We start from the raw sequence: 24063 nt of genomic DNA on the forward strand, positions 1-24063 counted from the left end.
ATCAATTACCTATTTGGCAAGTTCATTTCGAATTCTAAGTGCATTCTCCAAAGTGATTGCAACCCCTCAGCTTTGTGTCATCTGCAGAATTCATTAACATACTCTCCACTCCACTATCCAAGTCATTAATGAAAATATTAAATAGTATTGCCTGACTCCTGCAGGTAGGGTTACCATCTGGCCTGTATTTGACAGGCCTGGCCAGGTTTTTTAAAAGTTTGCCAATTACCAGAAAAATAATTTAATCTGCCAGGGTTTTTTTGCATGGGTCTAGAAATTTGCATTATTATCATAATACCCTGGGATATTTTATATTAAAAGTTTCTAATTCCAGTTAAAGATGAGACTTTAAATGGCTGGGGGAGGTGGGGTATATCCTTGTAGTTAGGATTGCAGGGGTGGGGGAAATCATAGAAGATCAGGGTTGGAAGGGACGTCAGGAAATTATCCAGTCCAACCCCCTGCTCAAAGCAGGGCCAATCCCCAATTTTTGCCCTAGATCCCTAAGCGGCCTACTCAAGGACTGAACTTGCAACCCTAGGTTTAGCAGGCCAATGCTCAAACCACTGAGCTATCCCGCCTCCCCCCCCATAGACTATAGCCTGGCTTCCACTCCCCCTGCTCCACTCGGCCAGTTGTGTCAGAGCAGGCTAAGGGCCCAGACTGGGTGTAGGAAGGGGCAGCCCTATCAAACAGGAGCCGGCACGTTCAGACGTGCCCCCGCAGCAGGCAGCTCCCAGCGCTGCCCTGGCCGCGCCCCGGCCTCTCCCAGCAGCAGGCACGGCCGGGCGGGAAATAAGCTTCCGACCCACGAGCGGCGCCTGGCAGCCCCGCGTCGTTTCTCCACGTTCCTTTTCCTGGGGCCCGCCCTGCCTGAAATGAGATGCCTCCGCCCGCCGCCTGAGCGAGGGCGGAGCCAGCCAGGCCAGGCCCTGTTACGGGGTTGGGCGGCCGAAGCCAGGCAAGCTGGGGGCGGGACTGGGGCCCGGCCTTTCCCCTCAGTAGCCCCGGCCTCTCCTTCCTTCCTCGCTCCCGGGGGGGCCTTTAGAAGCCAAGCCGCGGCTCCCGCCCTGCGGCGCGCCAGAGGACGGGGGCGGGACCCTGGGGAAGGTGGAACCCGTGGGATCCAGAAGTGCGGGCCGCGCGCGCCTGCAGCGATGACATCAGCTGGTTGACGCCGAGGGAGAGAGAGGGTTAAGAATCCGTTGCACTCGTGCGGCTTCGAGCTGAGGCGGGCGGTGAGTGTCAGGCTGTAGCTCGGGGGTGGTGGTTAGTGGAGGCTTCCGGCCCAGCTTATGTTGATTCCTGGGGGTAACAGGCCACTGAACTGGGGGGGAGAGATCCCTGGGCCCCTGCTGAGGGGGAAGAGGGCTCTAGGCCCTTGGACCACCGCTAGGGTTGCCAGGTGTCTGTTTTTTGGCTGGAAAGCCCAATCGTATTGGAAAACCTGGGAGGTTCTGGTCAGCACTGCTGACTGGGCCATTAAAAGTCCAGTTGGTGCAGAGCTGGCAGCAGGGCCATCCCTCGGCATATGCAGAATACACAGCTGTGTGGGGCACCAAATTGCCCCAAATTTCATGGTGCCCTAGGCAGTTGCATGCTGCATACATAGCAGCAGCTCTGATGGCCAGCCCTATCCCCTGGCTGGCCCCCCTGTGGGCTACACTCACTACAAGGGGCAGGGCTGTCCCTAGGGTGGTGTGGGCCCGGGACAACTCTTAGTCTTCCCCCATGTTCTGTCACCAGCCTGCTCTCCATTCCACCTCTTTCCCACCCCTGCCTCTTCCCTGAGTGTCTGCACTTATCTGCAGGAAGTGGAGCAACCCGGCTCCAGCCTGCTCCACTCTACCAGCTCCCAGCTGCGTCGCTCTGCTTCCCGCTGCGGTGAGTGCAGGGGGTAGTCCTTCTCCCTCCCCAAGTGACACGGCTGGGGCGGGGGAAGCAGAGCAGGCTGGGACCAGGTCGCTCCACTCCTGCTACTGGTGAACGCAGGAGCAGTCCTTTCCCCAGCCCCCACCCTCACCCACGCAAGCGACACGGCTGGGGCCGGGGTGCGGGAAGCAGAGCTGGCTGGGGCTGGGTTGTTCCTCTTCCTGCTGCTGGCGTCAGGCCCCATGCTAATACCCCGGGCCACTTTGGGCCTGTGGAGCCCCCCAAAACTCCTGGCTCCCTGGCCCCGCAGGCCTTGAGCACAGCCCAGATCCTCTGCCGGGGGGAGGGGGGGGGGGGAAAGCAGGTGCTCGTGGTGCATAGGGCACCATAATTGGTAGGGACAGCCATGATTGGCAGGCTCCTTACCTGGCTCTGCGCATCTCCCAGAAGTGGTAACATGTCCATCTGGTTCCTAGGTGGAGGGACAGCCATGGCCTGAGTGCTGGCTCTGCAGCTCCCATTGGCTGGGAACCATGGCCAGTGGGAGCTACGGGGGTGGTGCCTGCATGGGGAGGCAGTACACACTGCGCAGAGTTCCCTGGCTGCCCGTCTGCCTAGGAGCTGAGAGACATGTCGATGCTTCCAGGGAGCCTCCTAAGATAACTGCTACCTGTCTGGAGCCTGCACCCTGAACCCTCTACTGCATCCCAACCCCCTGCCCCAGTTCTGAGCCCTCCCCTGTACCCAAACTCCCTCCTGGAGCCCATGCCACACACCCGTCCTGCACCTCAACCCCCACCCCCGTCCTGCACCCAAACTCCCTCTCAGAGCCTGCACCCTACACGCGAATCCCTTGCCCCATCCTGGAATCTGCACCCTAACTCCCTTCCGGAGACTGAGCCCCCTCCCGCACCCAGAATCCCTCCTGAAACCTGCACCCCACATCCCCTCCTGCACCTCAGCCCAGAGCCCCCTCTCGCACCCAAACTCCCTCCTGGAGGCTGTACTCCCTGCCGCACCTTTGCCCCAGCCCTGAGCTCCCTCCTGGAGCCCGCACCCTCTCCCATGCTCCAACACCTTGCCCTAGCCCTAAGTCCCCTCCCGTACCCTGAACCCCTCATTTCTGGCCCCACCCTGGAGCCTGCACCCCCAGCCACAGCCCTAGTCCCCTCCTACACCCCAACCCCCAGCTCGATGAAAATGAGTGAAGGAGTGGGGGGGATGGAGTGAGTTGGGGGTGGGGCCTCAGAAGAGGTGAGGCATGGGGTGGGGCAAGGGTGTTCAAATTTGTGCAATTAGAAAGTTGGCAACCCTACTGCATTGGGAGGTGAGGGGCAGGTTGGGGGAAGGAGGCCCTGCACCGGAGGGGGGCCAAGAGGAGCAGTTGGGGGCGAGGGGTAACCGCTGAAACCCTGTTCTTATTTATGTGTGCAAAAATACAGGCAAGCGCTTGCATCTGAAAAATGCAAGTGGCGAGCAAACCCCAAGCTGCTGGTGAGATGCCAATGCAGCCTTCACTGCTGTGGTGTAAGTGCCCCTCTGTGCGTTACACCTGTAAATCTGAACATCATACTGGATACACAGCTGTGCTTTTTATAGAAAAGTCCTTATAAATGCAAAAATAGAACATCTCTTAAGTCTAATGCTTTTCTCCTGCTTTGCCCATTTAAATATTCATGAAAAGAGAGCCCATTTATTCAGGTATCCTGGCACTGAATAGTTCAGTCACTGTAATGGCAACATGTGCATACACTACTCTTAAAGCCTGTCTTCTGTAAATGAATCAGTTGAATAGTTACCAACAAATCTGCGCAACTATTGAAGAGTGAACATAAAATACAGGTTGCACTTAAAAGGTCAAATAAAAGTAATTTATCCTGTTAAAAAAATGAACAGTACCCAGAATTTTTCGAACTGTATCCTTAAAGCTAAGCTCCTTTAGAACAGCTCTAAAATCCTTTAACACCTACTATTAGAGCCCTTGTCCGTGTGTAGGTTATCCCTTGCATCATCTGCTACAGTCTCCTCATCAGACTTCACCTTGTTCACCTCCAGTCTGTATAAAATGCTGCTGTGAAAATTGCACTTCTCTCATTGCTCTGACTGTGTCACTTCCCTGTTCACTGTCCTTTCCTCACAATCTGCATCAAGTTCAAGTTTATCTTCTTCAAGTCCCAGCACAGCAACTTTACTTTCCTTATATTCCCTCTCTCTTAAACTTCCGTTTACTCAGAAAATTCTTCCTCTCTCCTTATGTGCCAAGCTACTTTCCTTTGTTTTCTGATTCTTCCTTAAAATGTTTTCTTTGAAGCCTTCTATTGATTATTCTACTTTTGGATTTTTAATCTATGCCACTTTGAGACTATGTATTGAGTCAGAGCTATGTTATTTGTCTGATTTAGATTATAATCTATGGAGCCAGGGCTGCATTCTTTGTGCAGTGCCAAGCGCACTAGCATCACATCAGGGAAGGTTTTGCACAACCTTTCTACCTTATTTTTCCTTTCTTCTCATCATTTTTGAGCATTCTATTACTTCTTTTGACCCAAGCAGTTAGTCAAAGATTTGGGGTCTTGCAGGTTATTACAGATAGGAGGAGAAATTGATGATGGAGCCAGGTAACTTGGATGCGGCCCTGTTTATTACAAAAAATATCCAGAGTCTGTTTCCTTTAACAAAGGGAGAATCAAATGAAAGGAGACCGTGTCCTTGCTCACTGGTACAAGCTTCTTTCACCAGCTTGAAGAGGCTTAAGCCAACTATAATAATTCATATTTAATATGATGTGAAGCTTTGAGGCTCACGATACATTGCTTCTGTCAGTGTGTACAAAAGTGAAATAGCTGAGAGTTCTGCAGAAAGACCTATGGACTTTCTAGGCCAGGGGTTCTCAAACTGGGGATTGTGGCCCCTCAGGGGGTCGCAAGATTATTACATGGGGGGGTCACAAGGTGTCAACCTCCACTCCCAAACCCTGCTTTGCCTCCAGCATTTATAATAACGTTCAATGTAAAAAAGTGTTTTTAATTTATAAAGGGGGTCACACTGAGAGGCTTGCTGTGTGAAAGGGGTCACCAGTACAAAAGTTTGAGAACCACTGTTCTAGGCACTTTTCAATGCTATTCTAACGGTAGTGTAGGGATGCTTCAGGTTCTTATATATTCTCCTTCTATATCATAGAATGAGAAGGGGCCCAGCAGATCAGACAGATTATCTTCTGCACTTAAAAACAAAAGAACGGCCATACTGGGTCAGACCAATGGTCCATATAGCCCAGTATCCTGTCTTCCAACGTGGCCAATGCCAGGTGCTTCAAAGGAAATGAACAGATCAGGTAATCATCAAGTGATCCATCCCCTGTCGCTCATTCCCAGCTCGTGGCAAACAGAGGCTAGGGACACTTCAGAGCGTGATTTGCATCCCTGCACATCCTGGCTAATAGCCATTCATGCAACTGTTCTCCATGAATTTATCTAATTCCTTTTTGAACCCTGTTATAGTCTTGGCCTTCACAACATCCTCTGGCAAAGAGTTCCACAGGTTGACTGTATGTTGTGTGAAGAAATACTTCCTTTTGTTTGTTTTAAACCTGCTGCCCATTAATTTCATTTAGTGACGCCTAGTTCTTGTGTTATGAGAAGGAGTAAATAACACTTCCTTATTTACTTTGGCCACACCGGTCATGATTTTATAGACCTCTATCATATTCCTGTTAGTTGTTTCTTTTCCAAGCTGAAAAGTCCCAGTCTTATTAATCTCTACTTATATGGAAGCCGTTCCATACCCCTAATAATTTTTGTTGCCCTTTTCTGAACCTTTTCCGATTCCAATATATCTTTTTGAGATGGGGTGACCAGATCTGCACGCAGTATTCAAGATATGGGTGTACCATGGATTTATGTAGAGGCAATAGGATATTTTCTGTCGTCTTATTCTATCCCTTTCCTAACGATTCCCAACACTGTTAGCTTTCTTGACTGCTGATGCACATTGGGTGGATGTTTTCAGAGAACTACCCACAATAACTCCAAGACCATAGAATCATAGAAGATTAGAGTTGGAAGAGACCTCACGAGGTCATCTAATCCAACTCCCTACTCAAAGCAGGACCAACCCCAACTAAATCATCCCAGCCAGGGCTTTGTCAAGCTGGGACTTAAAAATCTCTAAGGATGGAGATTCTACCACCTCCCTAGGTAACCCATTCCAGTGCTTCACCACACTCCTAGGGTATGTCTTCACTACCTGCCGGATCGGCGGGCAGTGATCAATCCAGCAGGGATCAATTTATCACATCTAGTCTAGACGCGATAAATTGACCCCCGAGCACGCTCCTGTCAACTCCTGTACTCCAGTGTCACGAGAGGCACAGGCAGAGTCGACGGGGGAGCAACAGCAGTCGACTCACCACAGCAAAGACACTACGGTAAGTTGATCAAAGTACGTTGACTTCAGCTACGTTATTTACATAGCTGAAGTTGTGTAACTTAGATTGATTTCCCCCCCCGCAGTGTGGACCAGGGCCTAGTGAAATAGTTGTTCCCAATATCCAACCTAGACCTCCCCCACTGCAACTTGAGACCACTGCTTCTTGTTCTGTCATCTGCCACCACTGAGAACAGCCGAGCTCCATCCTCTTTGGAACCCCCCTTCAGCTAGTTGAAGGCTGCTATCAAATCCCCCCTCACTCTTCTCTTCTGCAAACTAAATAACCCCAGCTCCCTCAGCCTTTCATAAGTCATGTGCCCCAGCCCCCTAATCATTTTCGTTGCCCTTCACCGGACTCTCTCCAATTTCTCCACATCCTTTTTGTAGTGAGGGGCCCAAAACGGGACGCAGTACTCCATGTGTGGCCTCACCAGTGCGTAATAGAGGGGAATAATCCCTTCCCTTGATCTGCTGGCAACACTCCTACTAATGCAGCCCAATATGCAGTTAGATTTCTTGGCTACAAAGGTACACTGTTGACTCCTATCCAGCTTCTCGTCCACTGTAATCCCCAGGTCCTTTTCTGCAGAACGGCCGCTTAGCCAGTTGCTCCCCAGTCTGTTTTAGCAGTTCATGGGATTCTTCCATCCTAAGTGCAGGACTCTGCACTAGTCATTGTTGAACCTCATCAGATTTCTTTTGGTCCAATCCTCCAATTTGTCTAGGTCACTCTGGACCGTATCCCTACCCTCCAGCATATCTACCTCTCCCTCAAGCTTAGTGTCATCTGTGAACTTGCTGAGGATGCAATCCATTCCATCATCTAGATCAGTGTTTCCCAAACTTGGGACGCCGCTTGTTCAGGGAAAGCCCCTGGCGGGTCGGGCCGGTTTGTTTACCTGCCACGTCTGCAGGTTCGGCCGATCGCGGCTCCCACTTCAGCATCTTGATCGTCCAGTAGCCCCACTGATAGTTTAGCAGGCTTCCTGCTTCTGATATACTTAAAATTTTTTTTGCTCTTACTTTTTGACTCTTTGGCTAGCTGTTCTTCAAATTCTTTTTAGACCTTCCCAGTTATATTTTACACTTCACTTGCCACAGTTTATGCTCCTTTCTGTTTTCCTCAATAGGATTTAACTGCCACTTTTTAAAGGATGCCTTTTTGCCTCTCACTACTTTTTACTCTTTTTTTAGCCATGGTGGCACTTTTTTGATCCTCTGTTTTTTAATTTGGGGTATACTTTTAAATTGAGCCTCTGTTAAAAAGTTTCCATGCTGCTTACAGGGATTTCACTTTTGCCACTGTAGTTTTTAATTTCTATTTATCTCACTTCCTCATTTTTGTGTAGTTTCCCTTTCTGAAATTAAATGCTACTGTGGTGTCCCCCCATCCCCACAGGGATGTTAACTTTTATTATGGTACGCTCACTATTACCAAGCGGTTCAGCTATATTCACCTCTTGGGCCAGATCCTGTGCACCATTTAGGACTAAATCAAGAATTGCCTCTCATCTTGTGGGTTCCAGGACTAACTGCTCCAAGAAAGGTGTCATTTAAGGTGTCAAGAAACTTTATCTCTGCATCGCCTCCTGAGGTGACATGTACCCAGTCAATATGGGGATAGTTGAAATCCCCCATTATTAGTGAGGGTTTTTTTTTATTTTTATAGCCTCTCTAATCTCCCTGAGCATTATCACCATCACCATCCTGGTCAGGTGATCAGAGTCTCTTCCATCATTGTCCATAATAATGTTTTCTAAAAGTGAGTGCTGCATTTCATAGCATGCATCCCAGAATGTCCAAAGCTTGGTTATTGGACTGCATATTCCAACAGTCTCTACCCACTCCTCTTTAGTTGTCAGAGTGTCCTGGATGCAAGCTGAATGGGTTAACTGTTACCTATATAAATGTTCCCTGTAGTTCTGAGGATATCATTGGGAGATGTTATTTAAACTTAAGCTTTTGTAACTTGGAGCATTTACAAAACACTTATTCATTATTATATATTGTCACTTGTTCTGCTCTGATCTATTTCAGTGATTCTCCGACCTCAGTGTTCAGGAGCCAAATTAGCAATCAGCATTACCCAAAAGAGCCACTGTAGTGTGAATTCATTGTTTCATTTACTATTTTTAATATATAGATATATTTTCTCACAACTAAATGACTGACCAAGTATTATTATTTTATCAACAGCAATTGGTTAATAACATAGTAAAAGTACATCCTGATTGGTTAATAATGAAATCACACAGTGCTTTAATATCATGTGCTGCAAAAAGGTGCTGGAGACAAATTAAAGAGCTGCTTGCACTCCCGAGCCTCAGTCTGAGTATCAGTGATCTATATGTTTGTTTGTTTTTTTTAAATCAGGGCCTATGAAATGTATTTTGTGTTCCACAGTACTATTAGAGCAGATGGAAAATGCTGTGAGGAAGGTATGGGATGGTCCATAAAAGTATCACAAATTCTTATTGGACAACCAAAGGTATACAGCATATCATTTCACTTTTTTGCATGCTTTTCAGTTTTGATTACTTCATTTCAGCTTTTTAGCCCTAGGTTAGTCAACCAGATGAATGCAAATAAACTATCCTTTTGAGCAAGAACCATTGTTGATCCACAGAACAATACTGAAGGTTAACTTCAGATGATGCTAAAATTGGGGTCCTGTAGTAGTAGCAACTTTTAAAGGACATGTGGATGCAATGCATTGAAACCTTGATTAATGGAAGACATATGTTTATGAACACAAAGCAACAATTGTGATATAATTGTGTACACAGCTGGCAAAAGTAACTTGAGAATACAGATGCAAAAATAAATATTCTGTTATCAAATTACTCAAATGTTGAAGTTGCCATGAGTAATATTAGCTTAATTTTGATTATGTACTTATGATTTCTTTGAAAAATGTTTATCTTCAGATAAACTGGAAAGGCTTTACTGAAAGTTGAAAACTCTTGAGATTCTAGTGTAAGAAAAGCACGTGCGACTATTTTAAAAAGTGTAAATAGTATTTTAACAAGATTACCTCTCTTAGGTTCTGACAAATGTGTGCTGTAGACTTTTTCTCTGCCTGAATTGAATGATATCACAGATACTACTGTTTATAACACTTGTGATATCACTCAGAAGAACTAGAATGTCTTCAGCTCAGGATCTTGAGTAGGTAAATGTCTCTAACCTTATTAATAATGAAATCAAAATGTGTATTTTAACAATGGTTATGTTCAGATGTGACAAAGTGGGAATTTTCTGTAATATTTTTGAATCCTCTGTGCACCTCAGTTTCCCCTCATACTTTGTATTGCTTCTCATTGGTGGGGGAAGGATTAAGTTTGCTTTAAGGGCAGACTAAGAGACATAGGTATGTTTGTCACCTCCCTGTCTGAGTGGAATAAATAAAATCATTAAGGAATTGGCTGAAATGAACCCAGATCAAGAACCGGTCCAGAGAGACAATGCACGCTCCAGTGACTAATGAATCAGTGCTCAACAGTGGGAAGCTCTGGTTAGGGGGGGTTGTGAACAAAGCATGGCCCTGCCTGGAGAGCAAGGGACTGGGAGGTGTGGGGATAAGTGTGGGCTCTGGATGAGATATGGGTTCTCTTACCTTTTGAATTTACTAAGAAAGGACACCAGAGAGAGAGAACTTGAAAATAGAATTCATTACAGCTCATCTGATGAATTGGGTCTTGGCCAGAATGGACTATGTGCTTTAAGCGTCATGTCTGAATGCTAATCTAAGGACTTCTAATGTGGTGGTCTAGTTGACTAATAAATCCTATGCTGTTTGGAGTTTTACTGCAAATATTGGCTGGGGTGCATTAGTCCCTGAAGAGTGTACAAGTCTCTACCAGGGGGCTATCTCATTTGGACTCGCTGTGCGGAGCTTACAATGTGAAGTAGGAGAGCGGGAGCCCAGTAGCTCAGTCCAGGAGGCAGTGAGGATGCATGGTCTCGGAGCAATGCGATCTAACGGGGTTCTGGTCCACTGAAGGGGTTCCTCCAAGTGATTGTTTAAAAACTGGGGTGTAGCAACATCAGGGCTCAAAAAATCCACATGCCAGTGGTGAGTAGGAAGCTTTCTTGAGCAAGTTTGCAAAATAAAGTATTTTCTATAGTTGTGAAAATGACCTTCCAAACATGTCTCAGATATAGTGTTGCTTCCCTAAGGGTATATCTACACTATGAAATTAGGTCGAATTTATAGAAGTCGATTTTTTAGAAAGCAGTTAAGTCGGCGGAGTGCATCCACAGTACCAAGGCTAGCGTCGACTTCCAGAGTGTTGCACTGTAGGTAGCTTTCCCACAGTCCCCACCCCCCATTGGAATTCTGGGTTGAGATCCCAATGCCTGATGGGGCAAAAAACATTGCAGGGGTGGTTCTGGGTATGTTGCCAGGCTCTCCCTCCCTGAAAGCAACGGCAGACAATCGTTTTGCACCTTTTTTCTGGGTTACCTATGCAGATGCCATACCACAGCAACCATGGAGCCCTCTCAGCTCACTGTCGCCGTACATCTCCTGGGTGCTGGCAGATGCGGGACTGCATTGCTACATAGCAGCAGCTCATTGCCTTGTGGCAGCAGATCATAGAATCATAGAATATCAGGGTTGGAAGGGACCTCAGGAGGTCATCTAGTCCAACCCCCTGCTCAAAGCAGGACCAATCCCCAATTTTTGCCCCAGATCTCTAAATGGCCCCCTCAAGAATTCAACTCACAACCCTGGGTTTAGCAGGCCAATACTCAAACCACTGAGCTATCCCTCCCCCCCCAGATGGTGCATTACGACGGGTAGCCGTCCTCATCATCTCCTGGGAGCTCTTGGCCAACCTCGGTGTGGTTGGTCGGGGCGCCTGGGCAGACACAGGTGCTCCTGGAAGACCTCAATGAGGTCTGTCAGGGGCACCTGGACATAAATGGGAGTGACTCAGTCATTCTCTTCTTTGTTTTGTCTAATGGAGATTCAGTCCTGCCTGGAATATTGGCAGAGGGATAGCTCAGTGGTTTGAGCATTGGCCTGCTAAACCCAGGGTTGTGAGTTCAATCCTTGAGAGGGCCATTCTGCCTCAGGCCGCTCTTCCAGCCAGCAGCACCGTGACCACCCAGGAGACTGACAGCTAGCAGTCGTACTGCACTGTCTACTGCCACCCTAGCCCTTTCTCCCCACTCCCTCCCTCCATGAAAGCAACAGCCAACAATCGTTTTGCGCCTTTTTCTGCGCGGGCGCCATACTGCTGTCAGCATCGTCCTCCACCCGCCACTTCTGCTGCCACTCTGCTCTCCTGCTCACGCCATACCACGGCAAGCATGGAGCCTGCTCAGATCACCGCGGCAGTTGTGACTGTTCTAGACATCATGCGAATTATCCAGCAGTATATGCAGAACCAGAACCTGCAAAAGCAGGCGAGTAGGCGACGGCAGCGCGGTGAGGACAGTGATGAGGACATAGACACAGACTTCTCTCAAAGTACGGGCCCCAGCAATTTGGTCATCCTGGTGGCAATGGAGCAGGCTCAAGCCGTGGAACGCCGATTCTGGGCCTAGGAAACAAGCACAGACTGGTGGGACCGCACAGTGTTGCAGGTTTGGGACGATTCCCAATGGCTGCAAAACTTTCGCATGCATAAGGGCACTTTCATGGAACTTTGTGACTTGCTTTCCCCTGCCCTGAAGCGCATGAATACCAAGATGAGAGCAGCCGTCACAGTTCAAAAGCGAGTGGTGATAGCCCTCTGGAAGCTTGCAACGCCAGACAGCTACCGGTCAGTCGGGAATCAATTTGGAGAGGGCAGATCTACTGTGGGGGCTGCTGTGATGCAAGTAGCTAACGCGATCACTGAGCTGCTGCTATCAAGGGTAGTGACTCTGGGAAATGTGCAGGTCATAGTGGATGGCTTTGCTGCAATGGGATTCGTTAACTGTGGTGGGGCCATAGACGGAACACATATCCCTATCTTGGGACCAGACCACCAAGGCAGCGAGTACATAAACCACAAGGGGTACTTTTCAATGGTGCTGCAAGCACTGGTGGATCACAAGGGACGTTTCACCAACATCAACGTGGGATGGCCGGGAAAGGTACATGACGCTCGCATCTTCAGGAACTTTGGTCTGTAGGAACGGCTGCAGCAAGGGACTTACTTTCCAGACCAGAAAATAACCGTTGAGGATGTTGAAATGCCTATAGTTATCCTTAGAGACCGAGCCTACCTCTTAATGTCATGGCTCATGAAGCCATACACAGGCACCCTAGACAGTAGTCAGGAGCTGTTCAACCATAGGCTGAGCAAGTGCAGAATGGTGGTAGAATGTGCATTTGGATGTTTAAAAGCACGCTGGTGCAGTTTACTGACTTGATTAGACCTCAGCGAAACCAATATTCCCATCATTATTACTGCTTGATGTGTGCTCCACAGTATCTGTGAGAGTAAGGGGGAGACGTTTATGGTGGGCGGGAGGTTGAGACAAATCACTGGCCACTGATTACGCGCAGCCAGACAGCAGGGCAGTTAGAAGAGCACAGCAGGGCGCGGTGCACATCATAGAAGCTTTGAAAACCAGTTTTATAACTGGCCAGGCTACAGTATGACAGTTCTGTTTGTTTCTCCTTGATGAAAACCCCTGCCCCTTGGTTCACTCTACTTCCCTGTAAGCCAACCGCCCTCCTCTCCCCCCTTTGATCACCGCTTGCAGAGGCAAAAAAACCATTGTTGTTTCAAATTCATGCATTCTTTATTAATTCGTCACACAAATGGGGGGATAACTGCCAAGGTAGCCCGGGAGGGGTGGGGGACTAGGGAAGCACCGGGTGGGGTGGGGTGGGGGAGTAGGGGAGGACAGAAGGACAAAGCCACACTGCACTTCAAAACTTATTGAATGCTAGCTTTCTGTTGCTTGGGCAGTCCTCTGGGGTAGAGTGGTTGGGTGCCTGGAGGCCCCCCCACCGCATTCTTGGGTGTCTGGGTGAGGAGGCTATGGAACTTGGGGAGGAGGGTGGTTAGTTACACAGGGGCTGCAGTGGCGGTCTGTGCTCCTGCGGCCTTTCCTGCACCTCAGCTATACACCGGAGCATATCAGTTTGATCCTCCAGTAGCCTCAGTATTGCATCCTGCCTCCTCTCATCACGCTGACGCCAGCTCTCCTCTTGCTCGTCCCTCCTATCCTCGCGTTCATTTTGTGCTTTCCTGGACTCTGACATTGTCTCCCTCCACACATTGTGCTGGGCTCTTTCAGCGTAGGAGGCCTGCATGAGCTTAGAGAACATTGCATCGTGAGTGTGTTTGTTTTTTTTTTACTTCTAATCTTTGATAGCCTCTGGTACGGAGATGATACGTGGAGCGATGAAACATTTGCCACTGCAGGAGGGGAAAAAAGGGAGATTAGTCTTTAAAAAGACACATTTTAGAGAACAAGGGGTAGATTCTTTCATGGTGAACCAAGCTGTTAACATTACATAGCATGTGTGCTTTCTTTACAAGGTCGCATTTTGCCTCTTATATTGAGGGCCTGCCGGTATGGTGTGAGAGATGACACGCACAGGGCCGGCGGGCAACAGAATTCAGCTTGCAGCCACAGTCTTTTGGCTTCTTTAACCTTCCTAACATGTGGGAATGGTTTCAAACAGCAGTGCCCTCATTTCACATACCAAGCACCCGTTGGGTTGGCCATTTAAAAGGAGGGGCTGCGGTTTTCAGGTTAACGTGCATCACAAACCCAACTCACCCTCTTTCCCCCCCCCCCCCCCCCCCACCCAATTCTCTGGGATGATCGCTTCACCCCTCCCTCCACCGCGTGGGTAACAGCAGGGAAGATTTCTGTTCAGCCACAGGCGAACAGCCCAGCAGGAACGGCCACCTCTGAATGTCCCCTTCATAAAATTCCCCTATTTCAACCAGGTGACCATGAATGATATCACTCTCCTGAGGATAACACAGAGCGATAAAGAACGGATGTTGCTTGAATGCCAGCAAACCATGGGACCATACACTGCCATGCTTTGTTATGCAATGATTCCAGACTACATGCTGCTGGTGTGCCGTGGTAAAGTGTCCTACCATGGAGGACGGAATAAGGCTGCCCTTCCCCAGAAACCTTTTGCAAAGGCTTTGGGAATACATCCAGGAGAGCTGCACTGAGATATCCCTGGAGGATTTCCAGTCCATCCCCAGAAGTGTTAAGACTTTTCCAGTAGCTGTACTGGCGGCGAATGCATCCCAAGTCTTCAGGGCAAATTAATCCTTAAACACGCTTGCTTTTAAACCGTGTATTATATTTACAAAGGTACACTCACCAGAAGTCCCTTCTCCGCCTTCTAGATCCGGGAGCCCACCTTTGGTGGGTTGGGAGGGTACTAGATCCAGGGTGAGAAACAGTTCCTGGCTGTCGGGGAAAACGGTTTCTCCGCTTGCTTGCTGTGCTTCAACCTCCTCCTCCTCTTCCTCATCCCCAAAATCCGCATCCCTGTTGCGTGAGAGTCCATTGACAGAGTCCACACACAGGGCTGGGGTAGTTGTAGGGGCACCCCCTAGAATGGCATGCAGCTCATCATAGAAGCGGCATGTCTGGGGCTCCGACCCAGAGCGGCCGTTTGCCTCTCTGGTTCTTTGGTAGGCTTGCCTGAGCTCCTTAAGTTTCACACGGCACTGCTGCGGGTCCCTGTTATAGCCTCTGTCCTTCATGCCCTTGGAGATTTTTTTCAAATATTTTGGCATTTCGTCTTTTCAAACGGAGTTCTGATAGCCTGGATTCGTCTTCCTATACAGTGATCAGATACAGTACTTCCCGTTCAGTCCATGCTGGAGCTCTTTGTGATTCTGGGACTGCATGGTCACCTGTGCTGATCAGCTCGCCTCACTGGCCAAACAGGAAATGAAATTCAGAAGTTCGCGGGGCTTTTCCTGTCTACCTGGCCAGTGCATCTGAGTTGAGAGTGCTGTCCAGAGCGGTCACAATGGAGCACTCTGGGATAGCTCCCGGAGGCCAATACCGTTGAATGCATCTGCACTACCCCAAATTGGACCCAGCAAGGTCGATTTCTGCGCTAGTCCACTCGTCAGGGAGGAGTACAGAAACCGGTTTTAAGAGCCCTTAAAGTTGGGGAAAAAATGACTTTGTAGTGTGGACGGGTGCAGGGCTAAACCAATCTGACGCTGCTAAATCCGACCTAAACTCGTAGTGTAGACCAGGGCTAAGTCTGCTGACAATCCCACTGCCTATGCTTCTGTTCAGAGCTTTGCCAGATGAAGTCAGTAAAATCTGACCAGACTCTTGTCAGTTTTCTTTACTACTGTTCAGAATCATGTTGGTAACAGTTAAACAGACAAGAATAGACAAATGGAGCAGTTAATGGAGGTGTTGACTGAGAAAGGGGACCTCAAACCAGAGGCTAGAAAATATGTACAGTGTTGGAAATGTTCCCCCGGGAAATACAGCAAGAGGGAGGAGAGAATGCTCATCTCTTCCAGTAATGGTGTCTCGAATAAGTGGCTTCAAATGTATAGTCCTACTAGTTCAGTAGTTCTCAAACTTTTGTATTGGTGACCCCTTTCACGCAGCAAGCCCCCGCCTTATAAATTAAAAACACATTTTTTTATAATATATATATTTAACACTTTTACAAATGCTGGAGGCAAAGCAGGGTTTGGGGTGAAGGGTGATAGCTTTTGTCCCCCACGTAATAACCTTGTGACCCCCTGAGGGTCACGACCCCCAATTTGAGAACCCCTGATCTATCATACACCCCCTTAGTCATCTCTGATCCAAGCTGAATAGTCCCAGTCTTTTTAATCTCTTCTTAGATGAAAGTTGTTCTGTACACTTAATCATTTTTGTTGCCGTTCTCTCTGTCTTTTCCATTTCTAAAATGTATTTTTTGAGATAAGGCAACTGGAACTGCATGCAGTATTCAAGGTGTGGGTCTACCATGGATTTGTATAGTGGCATTATGATAGTTATGGTCTTATTATTAGGCTCCTACCAAATTCATGGTTTATTTTGATCAATTTTAGTGTGTGTGTGTCTGTTTAAAATTAGTTAATTTCACATTTTCAGAAGTTTATACAGTAACTCCTCACTTAACGTCGGCCCGGTTAATGTTTTGTTATGTTGCTGATCAGTTAGAGAACATGCTTGTTTAAAGTTGCGCAATGCTCCCTTATAATGTTGTTTGGCAGACGCCTGCTTTGTCCACTGCTTGCAGGAAGAGCATACCATTGGAGCTAGCTGGTGGGGGCTTGGAACCAGGGTGGGCAGGCAGCCCCACCATCAGCTCTCTGTTCCCTGTGCTGCAGCCCCCCAGCAGGCTGTCAATTGCCAGTCAGTTCAGCTGTCCCTCCCCCCACTGCCGTGTGCTGCTCCTGCCTGCCTTCTGCCTTGGAGCTGCTCCCGAAAGCCTCCTACTTGCTGTGTGGGGGGCGGGGTGGAAGGAGGGGGAACAGGGGTGCTAATGTCAGGGTGTCCCCCTCCCCTCTGCTCCTGCACCCCATCTCATCAGAGCAGGGGGGACACACGACAGGGCTCAGGACAGAGGGAGCTTGCTGCCAGCAGCTGCTGTCTCAACTTACTTATCTACTTAAAAAGGCAGTGTACTTAGAGTGGGGGCAGTGGTGTCTCTGTCTCTCTCTGCCATGCAGTCTCCCCTCCCTCCATTTGTGCTGCCTTGTAGAGTGTGAGGTTACGTTAACAACATGTGTTAACCCTTGAGGGCTCAGCCAAGTGCTAGTTTATCATTTAGCAGTAAGGTATTCCCTAAGAAATATCCCCTTTTCCACCCTCTGACTTCACCACCTCAGCCAAGCTTCACAATCATCATTGCTGTGTCAGTATTAGTATTAAATTGTTTGTTTAACAGTTATACTCTGTGTGTGTGTGTATATATGTATACACACACGTCTTTTGTCTGATGAAAAAAATTTTCCTGGAACCTAATGCCCCCGTTTACATTAATTATTATGGGGAAATTGGATTCGCTTAACATCATTTCGCTTAGAGTAGCCTTTTTCAGGAAGATAACTACAACGTTAAGCGAGGAGTTACTGTATCTGAAATTTCACGGTGTTGTAACCATGAAGGTCCCGAACCAAAAGGTGGTCAGGTGGTGGTGGTGGGGTCGCAAGGCTATTGTAGTGGGATTGTGGGATTGCCACCGTTATTTCTGCCCTGCTGCTGGCAGGAGCACTGCCTTCAGAGCTGGGCAGCCAGAGAGGAAGGCTGCTGCCTGGGCACCCATCTCTAAAGCCACCAGCAGCACAGAAGTCAGGGTTGCAGGGTATTGCAGGATGAGTTACCATAGGTCTGGTTCTTGCAGTTTCCCTCCCCCGTGGCCGGCTGACAGCTGGAGCCGCAGCCTCTCCACACAGAGGGGTGACAGCTGGAGCCGCAGCCTCTGGGGCAGGGAGGAGGGGTGTAACAGCTGGAGCTGTGGAGCTTCCTGCAGCTGGGGAGAATCCCAGAGATGGATCTGACCTTCCCTGGGAGTGGCCTTGCAGGGGAAGAAGTTGTTTCAATCCCTGGCGGGCACTAGCAGCTGGAGCCCTGTGCAGGATAGGAGCTGCTGGCTGGGGTCCAGATTTCACAGGGGAGATCATATTTCACAGTCTGTTAATCATTTTTCACAGCTGTAAATTTGGTGGGGCCCTAGTAATAGGTAATTCAGAACCCATCATTTCATATGTATAGTTGGGATTATGTTTTCCAATATGTATTATTTTGCATTTATCAACATTGAATTTCATCCGCCATTTAATTAAGGGAATCACCCTGGTAGAAATCTCAATACCTTCCCTGTCCCTGAACTGAGGGGCTGGGGAAATAGGGCGAATGGGCTTGGCTTCTCACCTGTGTGTTCAGCATACTCCCCATCCCACAAGTGGCGTTGCAAGGGGCATATCTTTGTAAGGGAAACGGGGTATGTTGGGAAAAGTATTTTTCACCGTAGCTAGTGGATGCATGTAAATTTTCAAGCCCTGCATACATTTTTTTCCCCCTTCTATTTTGGAATTTTATAATGGAGCATTTAGGATTTGTGCAAAACTTTGCAGTTCATTTCCAAGCATTTTGTGTAACATTTCAGGATGACTTTGAGAAGGATTTCCAGTTTACTCTGCAAATCTGGAATCTTGGGTGTGATGAACAAAAATAGCTGATTAAGCACACATTTTGATAGCGCAAGCCTTTTTATATGTTATTCAGCAAACATTTTAAACTCTGTGTTTTAAATTGTATTCTTGATAGTACCAACTAAGAAATGTATTTTTTGTTTTGGCTTCAGGTACTGATGTTGCATTAACCTCCTTCTTTTGCTTGGAATCAAAATGTCAAAGAAATCTGAGGCTCCGCTTTCCTTGACTGACTGTCTTTGCCAAATCTGCATGGAAATTTTTGTGGAGCCAGTGACCCTGCCATGCAACCACACACTCTGTAACTCTTGTTTCCAGTTGACAGTAGAGAAGGCAAGTCTGTACTGCCCTTTTTGCCGCCGGCGGGTCTCTTCTTGGGCACGATATAATGCCCGCAAAAATACTCTTATCAATTGGGAACTGTGGGAAAGGATTCAAAAGAATTACCCAGAAGAATGCCAGCGCAGAGTTAATGGACAGGATCTGGAAGAGGACAGTAAGTAAAATGACACTTGTCTTATCTGTTTGTGCCGTCGCAAAGTAATTGGTATTAGTGAGCTTGGATGTCATGAAGTGAGATCATAAAGTAATTGCTGGCGCAGCTAAATTATTGAATCATCTGGGAAATGCAGTCTCACACTAGTTTGCTGTTAAAGGTAATTTGCAAAGGAAAGAAATGAGTTTGTGCCCTTTTTTATGTAATATAAAGAAGGCAAGCTACATGTATGTTCGTTTTTTCAAAAGTGCACATTTGTTTTTCTCTTTTGTGTTTTACACAAAAAATGGGTATCTTGTCTATGCAAGGAAAATTACCAGTAGTGGTAATAGAGGAGGCTGTAAATGTAAATGGTGCTTGGGTCTTTTTATTTGATCACCAACATAGTATGAGTGACATGGTTAAAAATACCCAAGCCCTGGCTACATTTTACTGACACCAGGTCACAGCCTGGGAGACTGCTGGATAGACTACTGTAATGGCGGGGAGTTGGGCAGGGCAATGGGTAGTCCCAAGTGGTGGTCAGAGTTAACACAAGGGACCGCTGGAAGATCTAATCCAAGGGGAAGGTACAGCGAGGAGGGTGCTGGGGTTAGGGCGAAGCGAGCAGATGAGGTCAGGTGGGGCAAGGCAGGGTCAGGTGGGTCTGACTAGCAACTAGCAGGCAATGGCTTCTTGCTCAGACAAGCCCAGAAGTGAGGCAGTAAGTTTATATATAGTCACCAACCAATCAGGGTCAAGATCCTGTGGTCAGTCAAGAAGCAGGTCATGGAACCCTGAAAGCTGGCCCACCAAGTCTGTGAATTCCCTTGTAACCTAATGTGTCGGTGTGGCCTGATGGCCTAGGCTACTTCCAAACAAAACGGTGGGTATGGGTTCGAGCCCAAGGTTCTGACAACTACTAGGATTGGCATCACAATCATAAGGAAGTGAAACGTGGTTAACTGAGAGTTAGAATGATTTTTATTTAGGCCAGGTCTACACTATAGACCTATATTGGAATAACTGTGTCGCTCATGGGAGTGAAAAATCCATGCCCCTGAGCAACATAGTTATATCGACCTCAACTCCCATGTTGACATTCCTGATATTTCTAAGGTAAAATAAGTTGAAAAAAATTCTTTAGATATCATCATCATCATCATCATCATGATTCTCAGCCTTGGGTCTTAACCCTCCAACTTCATATTGACTTTGGAAGTTCCAACCAAATAGTTTTGGAGGGCTGAACGCTTTCACTGACATCAGTTGATTTTATTTACTCTTGAGGTTTCCTCAGGATTTTCAACAAATTGTTTCAGTATCTTTGCTGTTCTGTATTTAAATATCAAAAGACAGACTTGTTGCTCAGGAGACTATGATGGGCAGTGTCTTCTGTGTGAAAGTTGGGCTCTTCCAGGTCCACCGGACCCTAGTGGTGGCCAGCAGCACTGCAGCCCATTTTTGTGGGCTAAAGGAAATTCTGCATATACATTAATTTCTGCAAAATTCTGCATTGCGCAGTGGCGCAGAATTTCCTTAGGCGTAAGGTCCTGTAGCTTCTGGGACAAAGCAATCTATAGGGGAAAGGTCTGGACTGGAGTAAGATCTGACCAGGAGGCCAGGGGCCTCACCCCCTTCTCTCCCACTCTAACAAGAGGAAACAACTGGACACTGAAAGTGAACTGGGAAGCCCCAGATGATTATCTGAATTGTTGAGACTGTGAGAGCAACCCTTTGCTGAGAGGGAAGCAGTGTGTGGGGATTTCACCCCTAGCGAAAGAGAGAACAGGAGATGTAGGAAGTGGCCCAGGAGAGGCTGGTCTAGTGTATTAGCTAAGAGGGTCTGAGACTGTCTCCTCACCACTTTCCCATTGGAGAGGGAGGACCTTGGTACCCCTTCCCTCCTCTGCTGGCTGACTGAGAGAACCCAGGAAGCACAGGGGGATGACGGACTGTAACTTGACAGCCAGGCCCTCAGACTGCCTGACAAGGGAATCCCAAAACTATGGGAGGTTGTTGCACTGCAGCCTGCACCCTAGGCCTGATGGCCCCAAGTAAAGCCCACAGCAGGAACACAGATTGTCTCTTGGTGTTAAATTGGGTTTCCTGGCTATTTGTGGCTGTTTTATACAGATTTTGTCTTCATGTGAAGATGTTATGACTATAGAATATCAGGGTTGGAAGAGACCTCAGGAGGTCATCTAGTCCAACCCTGCTCAAAGCAGGACCAACACCAACTAAATCGTCCCAGCCAAGGCTTTGGAAAGGACTCTTACTTTTAGAAAGTAAATAGCTCAAGAAATGTCCCATTTAATAAAAAGAGCAACAATACACACTAGATCATGCAGTGATAAAATTATAGGCACATGCTATGAACTTGCTCCACTGATGATTTTCCTGCACATTAGTGTTTGCAAAATAAGGACAGTTCTGATTGCTCTGAGAACCTTCAGAGCCTGATATCCCAGAAATTTCAAACAAGTAATCAGGGCATCATATCCTTCATCAAGAAGGAGGGAGACATGCTTAATTTTGCTTCTTTGAAAATAATATTCTTACAGGAATCTCACTTGTCCATTCACTGTCATCAGAGTTTGAGTGGCTTTACCTGTACAGCTGTGAATTGATAAATTTCTTCCATTTATTTGAAAAAGAAACTGACATCTGAGGACACCAGTGAGCTCTATCACTGCCAATCCAGGTTGCGAATGTTCCTCTGTTGATATATGGAGGTGAAGCCCTGCAACACATTAGCTTTGAAAGTTCTATCCAGTCAAGAATTTTTAGCGCTCAAGAGTGAGAATCCTGTGAAATAGCTTCAAATCAATAGAGCAACACACATTTCAGGCTGTCTTTATATACTATAAAGAACAAAAGACGGCACAGACTCTTTTTTTTTCCTTTGAAGGTCAGCTTTAAGATCTTTACATTTCATGCTGCACTATCCTAAAGTGTAAGGAAGCCTGGCCATTTTCCTCATAGAGCAGAGGTGGGCACACTACGGCCTGTGGGCCACATCTGGCCCGTGGGACCGTCCTGCCCGGCCCTTGAGCTTCCAGCCGGGGAGGCTGGCCCCTGGCTCCTCCCCTGCTGTCCCCCCTCCCCTGCAGCCTCAGCTCGCTGTGCCGCCAGCACTCTGGGAGGCGGGGCTGCAAGCTCCTGCCAGGCAGCGTTCGGACTGGGTGGCGTGGCTGCCAGACATGCCGCTCTGAGCGGCATGGTAAGGGGGCGGGGAGCGGGGGGTTGGATAAGGGGTAGGGAATCCTGGGGGGCAGTCCAGGAGCAGGGGGCGGTTGGATGGGGTGGAGGTTTTGGGGAGGTAATTGAGGGGAAGGGAGTAGTCAGGGAACAGGGGAGGTTGGATAGGCATGGGAGGACCGGGGGGCCTGTCAGGGGGCGGGGGTGTGGATAGGGGTTGGGACAGGGAGCAGGGGGGGTTGGATGGGCGGGAGGTTCTGAGAGAGGCAGATAGGGGGCAGGGGCCAGGCTGTTTGGGGAGGCACAGCCTTCCCTACCCAGCTCTCCATACAGTTTCAGAACCCCTCAGGCCAAAAAGTTTGCCCACCCCTGTCATAGAGGGTGAGGGAAGCTGGAAGTGATTGAGAGATGTATTTGCTTTCTCACTGAATTGGAACATACTGCATGTTCCCACTAGGTGGACACAGTTGAGTTAAGGTGCAGTATTGGATATGATTGTGTTCTGCATATTTTAGGTTTAAGTTAAACTAGGATAATATGAAATTGTAATGGACTATAGGATGAAAAGAATCTATAAAAATCTGAGCTATCTAAAGTGATCATTTTGTTTTCCCCACACTCCCCTTCTCTTTTTCTCTGGATTAGTTTGCATATCCCAACCACTGCATCAGCTAAGCAAGCCTGGGGAACTGAGACAGGAATATGAGGCAGAGATTAGCAAGGTAAGTCTAGAAAATTCTGTTTAAAGTAGTAACTGCCTTGACTATTGATTTATTTGAATCTTGTATGTATAGAATGACTCCAGTATTTGACTATTTAATTAGAATAACTTTCCTCTTTCTTTCTTTTAAAATAGAAAGTAAGTTTAGTGCTGTGTTGGAAAATTGAAGAGGAAAGAGCTACAAGAATGGTTTGAGGTTTGGTAACACACCTTACAGTGACAGACTTGAGTTCAGTTTTTCTTATTAAAGAGAAGGTTAGGAGGTGACTTGATCATGATGTACAAGACACTATCCAGGGAGAGGGCATTTGGTACTACTGGGCTCTTTAATCTAGCACACAAGGGCGTAACAATATCAAATGTCCGGAAGTCAAAGCTATAAAAATTCAAACAAGAAAATTGTACACCTGATTTAAGTCATTGTAGGTGGCCATTGGAGTAGTTTACCAAGGAATGTGACTAATTCTCAATCTTCATCTTTCAATAAAGATTGGATGTTTCTTTAAAGACATGCTCTTGTTTAACCACAAATTGTTGGGCTCAGTGTAGGAATTATTCGATCACTTGCTTCTTTTTTACCCTCGACTTTAGGACCCTTCTAAGTGGAATTAAACATGGTACTAATAATGTTTTATAGATTTTCGATTTGAACCAAAGTATGAATGTTCTTGTACCACCTTTTCCTGATGGCTGCATTGTTTTTCATTATGGCAACAAGGAAGTTGAGTGAACCCAGTGATCATGTGCGACCTTCCTCTTACAGCATATGTGGAAGGAGATTATAGGGATGTCAAGGCTGGCATTGATGGAAGAATGGAGAAGGGTTGTGATGGCTGGCACTTGAAAGAGATGGCGCCTTGTGGTTAGAGGGTGGTAGGGGAGTCTGGGCCCTGCCAGTCCACCGGTCTTCGGCCTAGAGCCCTGCGAGGGTTTGCCAAGGTCAGACACTCACGAGCACCTTAAAACATGCTTATCTGGGCCACTTCTACACCTCCACTCTATAGTTCAGGCTCTTCCAATCTGTAGTCAAGTAATGCAGAACAAACACAGTGCCTTTAGTCTGACTGGGGTGGTTTCTGCTGGCTGATCTCCCAAGAAAGAAAGTCTGCAGAGATAATTCCTAAAGGAAGAAAAGATTTTTAACCCATAACTGGAGTTCTCAGTATATTGCATCAAGAAAGCCATACTCACCCACCCTACTATGTTAAAGTTCTTTTGATGCTCTAAAGGGTTAGAAAGGA

General features: G+C 47.5%; 1 protein-coding gene across 14 annotated transcripts in view; it reads left to right on the plus strand.

Moving 5' to 3' along the window:
• The first annotated feature begins 728 nt into the window (after positions 1 to 728).
• Positions 729 to 24063, plus strand: part of RNF168 (ring finger protein 168) — a 29638-nt gene continuing 6303 nt past the window's right edge. The window contains exons 1-6 of one of the 14 annotated variants that reach the window (XM_037908793.2): positions 964 to 1238; positions 8704 to 8788; positions 9344 to 9472; positions 18578 to 18921; positions 22747 to 22823; positions 22958 to 22960. In XM_037908793.2, coding sequence (XP_037764721.1) covers positions 18621 to 18921; positions 22747 to 22823; positions 22958 to 22960 — 381 coding nt within the window. In that variant the 5' untranslated portion in view covers positions 964 to 1238; positions 8704 to 8788; positions 9344 to 9472; positions 18578 to 18620. Of the gene's footprint in view, positions 1239 to 8673; positions 8789 to 9343; positions 9473 to 18577; positions 18922 to 22746; positions 22824 to 22957; positions 22961 to 24063 lie in introns of all 14 variants that reach the window. The other 13 variants (XM_037908790.2, XM_037908786.2, XM_037908785.2 and 10 more) reach the window with 13 other exon arrangements.

The sequence above is a fragment of the Chelonia mydas genome, chromosome 9 (assembly GCF_015237465.2).
Source record: "Chelonia mydas isolate rCheMyd1 chromosome 9, rCheMyd1.pri.v2, whole genome shotgun sequence".
NCBI lineage: Eukaryota > Metazoa > Chordata > Testudines > Cheloniidae > Chelonia > Chelonia mydas.